This window comes from Lithobates pipiens, unplaced genomic scaffold (assembly GCF_037356315.1).
Source record: "Lithobates pipiens isolate NorthernLeopardFrog02 unplaced genomic scaffold, aLitPip1_a1.2 Scaffold_16, whole genome shotgun sequence".
Classification (NCBI taxonomy): domain Eukaryota; kingdom Metazoa; phylum Chordata; class Amphibia; order Anura; family Ranidae; genus Lithobates; species Lithobates pipiens.
In genome coordinates this window covers 238,049,692-238,054,000 of record NW_027507748.1, presented here as the reverse complement: position 1 = coordinate 238,054,000, position 4,309 = coordinate 238,049,692, and the positions used below count along the sequence as shown (strand labels likewise).

The window sequence follows — 4,309 nt, the reverse complement described above, 5'->3', positions numbered from 1 at the left end:
TAGGTAAGGTGCTCAGCATTTATTTTATGCATTGAATAATAATATTTAAAATAATTATTTATAATAATACTATATAATATTTTTTATTTTGCTCCTTTTATTATATTTGCATTGCTTTTTTTATTTTTTTCGCTTTATTCTTTACCATCTTGATCCAACATTTATACTGTAGGAAGCCTCTTGCGAGTATATATGCACATTATAAATATATTGTTTTTAATTTTATGTTTGCACAGTTACAGGAGGCGTTCATTTTTCCATTTTACTATGGAATCATTATCTACTGGCCCCTTTCAGCTTCTTATTGTGATCTTTCTCCTGACAATGCCATCCTCAAATGCAAACACATTTCATTGTTCTATTACTGCTGATATCAGAGAATTTGAAAGATATTTTGGGACACTCAAGGAAATGTTGGTAAGTATAAATTAGTATAGTTAATTTGTCTGTGTACGGTCTTCATTTTTTTTTTCATAGTTTGGGCACAATTTCTATTCCAACAGAAAATGAAATCACATCTCTGCAGTATTTCATTCAAGTACAACTAAAGGTAGACCTTTTCTTTTTAGTTTTAGATAGAGGTCAGAGTGATGATAACACCTGTCTGTTTTTATTGCTGTTTTTATTGCTCCCCGTGTCCCCGTAAGGGAGATCCACCCTCTCTATTTGACCTGTTTACCATTATTATTGAAAGTAAAATAAAATCCCAAATTTGGGGTTTTCCGTTGAAAAGTAATAGAGAGGAAATCTTATAATGAGGACACTAGTTCTGGTGACCTGAGGAAGGATCCCCAAGAGATTCCCTTAATTTGCATGAATTTCCTCTCACTGCCTGTTAGATTATGGGACATGAAGTGAGGGTAAATCTCCCCAATGGGACAACAATGGCAAAAATAAACCTTACAGGGGTTATAACCCTCCATTACTCTATCCAAAAAAAAAAAAAAAGTTTTGTCTTTAGTTCTACTTTCAGCCTACTGGGTTGGCTTATTGGACTACTTAACACAAATATAACACATTCTACATTATATCACTCTGCTATTCTACCTGCACCTGTAAATAGGTTTTTCTCTCTTATTTATTTCTGATATTTTTGCTGGTTGCCAATATTTTTCTCCAAAATAAAAAAAACAACTTTGACTGCCTGGCCATTGCAGTGACAAATGTATCCTAGAATGTTTAGGAGGATAGGATTGCTCATTCTTTAACTAGTTAAGGGGTGAGAAACAAATGTTTCAGTTGTAGCAAGTAGCTTATTTTGTTTAGAATGGTATGGTCCATATAAGGTTTGAGCATAGCCTAAAAGCCTTAAATACAAATGCATGCATTACCAATACAATTTTGGATTAAATATTTGTCTCAGTACCAAAATTTATTTTTAAAAGCCTCCAAGGATAAGTTTATTGCATCCAAATCAGTAAATAAAGTGAATCTAAACACACAAGAAAAAAGTTTGTATATTTTAGATTACCAGTTCTTAGATGTAGTAGTTTTATTTTTTTCAAGAATATTCCCTTGTAATCATACAGTGACCCTGACAATACCACATTCCCTGTCCTAGGGTGACACTCAGTAAATCGTGCTTGGACAAGTGTGTTAGGGTCACAGAACACCTTTCTCCTTTTATCTCCCAATACATAGGGTGAGGTATTCTGTAGTTCACAGAGGAGAATGTAGATAACACTGGTAATGAGTAAAAAAAACAGCATGTAGTACACATAAAACAGGTCAGCACTGGATTCTGGTCAGCAAGGCTTTTTTTTTTTTTTGCACTTTTATGAGCAGATTATGATTTTAAAAAACATGTGATTTTATTGTTAGGGTTCACATACCCTTAAAAAATACAAACAGCCAGGATTGCCTAGCTACTCTAGGGGCCAAACAAAGAAAACTGATTATATGGTAATATGGTGTTAGTGGCATAACTAAGTTTCTGAATATTTTGGACCAATATCTATATTAAATTATATCTATAATACATAAACAATGCACAACACAAAAGCAGGAATATGTTTGGTGCTTTACTAAAAAAAAAAAAACTTTTAGAATAGAGAAAGGTTAGAATCTTAGTAAGTTTTTTTTTTATCATTTGGCCCCCTAAGGCCAAATATAACTTTATTGGCAAAGAATGAAAATGGAATAACATTTTTTACATTGTTATGATAGAGGCTCTAAGAATTAGCTTTGAATGTGCAAATACTAATGCACAAACTGTTGGTGCCTTACTTTATATATTTCAAAGCCCTGTATAATAAGAAAATAATTATAATATTAACAACAACATTGGTGTTTGCCAATTTGATTTTGCAGCATGACAAGGACCTAATTACAGATGTGAGCCTACTAAAGACAAATGAGCTAAAACAGATACAGGTGAGTATATATATATATATATATATATATATATATATATGGATAGATAGATATTCTGAGTTTGTAAAACAATGCAATCAAGAATGTTTCACTTATGTGTGATTTGTCTTTGTGGATTTTGTCTTCAAATTTAGCATTCTGAAAGATGCTGCTTTCTGCTCAGATTAGGGAATTTCTATATCTCCAATGTTTTTCCTGAAGTAGAATCCATTTTAATCCAGCAACATAAAGATGTTAGCCACTTGGCCAATTCCATACTAGGTGTAAATAAATCACTGAAAGAATGTGTAAGTATCTTTACAGCTGAAATATTAAACTACTAAAGGTCATTATTTATCTGTCTGGTCATTTCTGGAATTTATACATTCATTTTTCTTAACAGCACAATAGTTTAAGATGCCCCTGTGGTGCTCAGTCCCATGCAGTTATGAAGAAATTCAAGGATGACTATTTTAAGGTATTTAGTTATATTTTATGAAAATATCTTTAACCTAAAGTTAAAAACACATGCAAATAATTGAAATATATGAAAATAGCTTGGGCTATAATATTACAATTAGCATTTTACGCTAGCTGGAGGAGATCATCTGATTTCTTTACTGTCAGCTCAATGATGGTATCTTTAAAGCACAGAACTGAAAACAGGATGTGAGGATTTGCTGTAGAGACTCATAGTATGTGATAACCTGAATAATAAGGCCTTGGTTTAGGGGTTAATTTAGTTTAGGGAACTAAAGATTTAGGGTAAATGATAAAAGAAGCTGGTTTAGGTCTTTGGTTTAGGTTTTTGGAATGCAAAGCTATGTTAACTTTTGTTGGAGGAAGTTAAGTGTTGGTGGATTTTATGGGGTAAGGTTAAGTGTTAGGGTCAAAGGAAAATTGTACAGATTCTCTAATTTGTGGCTTCTGCTTCTGAAAATACTAGTCTCTGGCTGTCACTAGATCCATTGGTCCAATGTCATGAACACAATTTGAGTCACTGACATAGATTAAGTTCTGACTTCACTCTGATTTTTCTGGTGGATGCTCATTCTGTACCAGGAACTCAGAAAGTACTGAAGACAGAGAAAGCCAAGCAAAATTAACAATTTCAGAATAATAGCAGAAGTACCTTACTTCATAATAACAGTTATGGCATTAGGTTAGTAGTGAGGTAATGTGTTAAAATCTAGGGTAGTGGTGGGGTTATGGTTCAGAAGAAATATTATTGTTATCAAAAGCACGGAGATGGGGGAGCTAAAGTGCTTACACCTGTAAGTGAGACCTCTGCACCAGCACATACCTGCAATTAACTGTAAGTGATGAGAACTGCTTTAACTGCCAGAATCCTGATTTGGTCTATCCCATACCACAACCACACAAACTTAACACAGGCAGTGGGCCTTCCACCCTTGCTCCCTTAATATGTTAATTACCTGAGTGCCACTTCTCATTTTACTTCCTTCGGACCAGAAATGTTGGATTTGTGAAAATATGAACTTGATGGATGTGTGGCATTTTTCAACCTAAAGAATTACAATTTTTATTTATTTTTCTTCAGATGGAAACAAAAGCAGCTGCTATTAAGGCTATTGGCGAACTGAACTTACTGTTTCACTGGATGGAAAAGCACTATTTGAGTTGATAACGAAAAAAATATTGTATTTTCTATTATGTCTATTTATTTAGCTAATTTAGTCACTGAATCATTACATAATTTATGATTGCCAATTTTTTCAGTTATTTATTTATCTAAATGTATAATTTATTTGTATTTATTTATTAGGGCCAAATAAATATATATTTATAACAAACTGTAAAGTGTATATTTTTTTTATTTTAAAAAAATACAAGTGTTAAAAATGTATGTACAGTATCTCACAAAAGTAAGTACACCCCTCACATTTTTTGTAAATATTTTATTATATATTTTCATGTGACAACACTGAAGAAATGA

General features: G+C 32.5%; 1 protein-coding gene across 1 annotated transcript; it reads left to right on the top strand.

Moving 5' to 3' along the window:
* Positions 1-267: 267 nt before the first annotated feature.
* LOC143984315 (interleukin-20-like) lies at positions 268-3,997 on the top strand. The gene is made up of 5 exons (XM_077484560.1): positions 268-417; positions 2,311-2,373; positions 2,508-2,660; positions 2,756-2,830; positions 3,914-3,997. The coding sequence occupies exons 1-5, from the start codon at positions 268-270 to the stop codon at positions 3,995-3,997; spliced, it is 525 nt and encodes a 174-aa protein (XP_077340686.1).
* Positions 3,998-4,309: the final 312 nt, after the last annotated feature.

Bases quoted from the DNA above. Each gene is read 5' to 3' on its own strand.
- LOC143984315 (XM_077484560.1), top strand. From the start codon at position 268: ATGGAATCATTATCTACTGGCCCCTTTCAGCTTCTTATTGTGATCTTT. The intron at 2,661-2,755 runs GTAAGTATCTTT...TTTTCTTAACAG, and splicing joins ATAAATCACTGAAAGAATGT to CACAATAGTTTAAGATGCCC. The intron at 2,831-3,913 runs GTATTTAGTTAT...ATTTTTCTTCAG, and splicing joins TCAAGGATGACTATTTTAAG to ATGGAAACAAAAGCAGCTGC.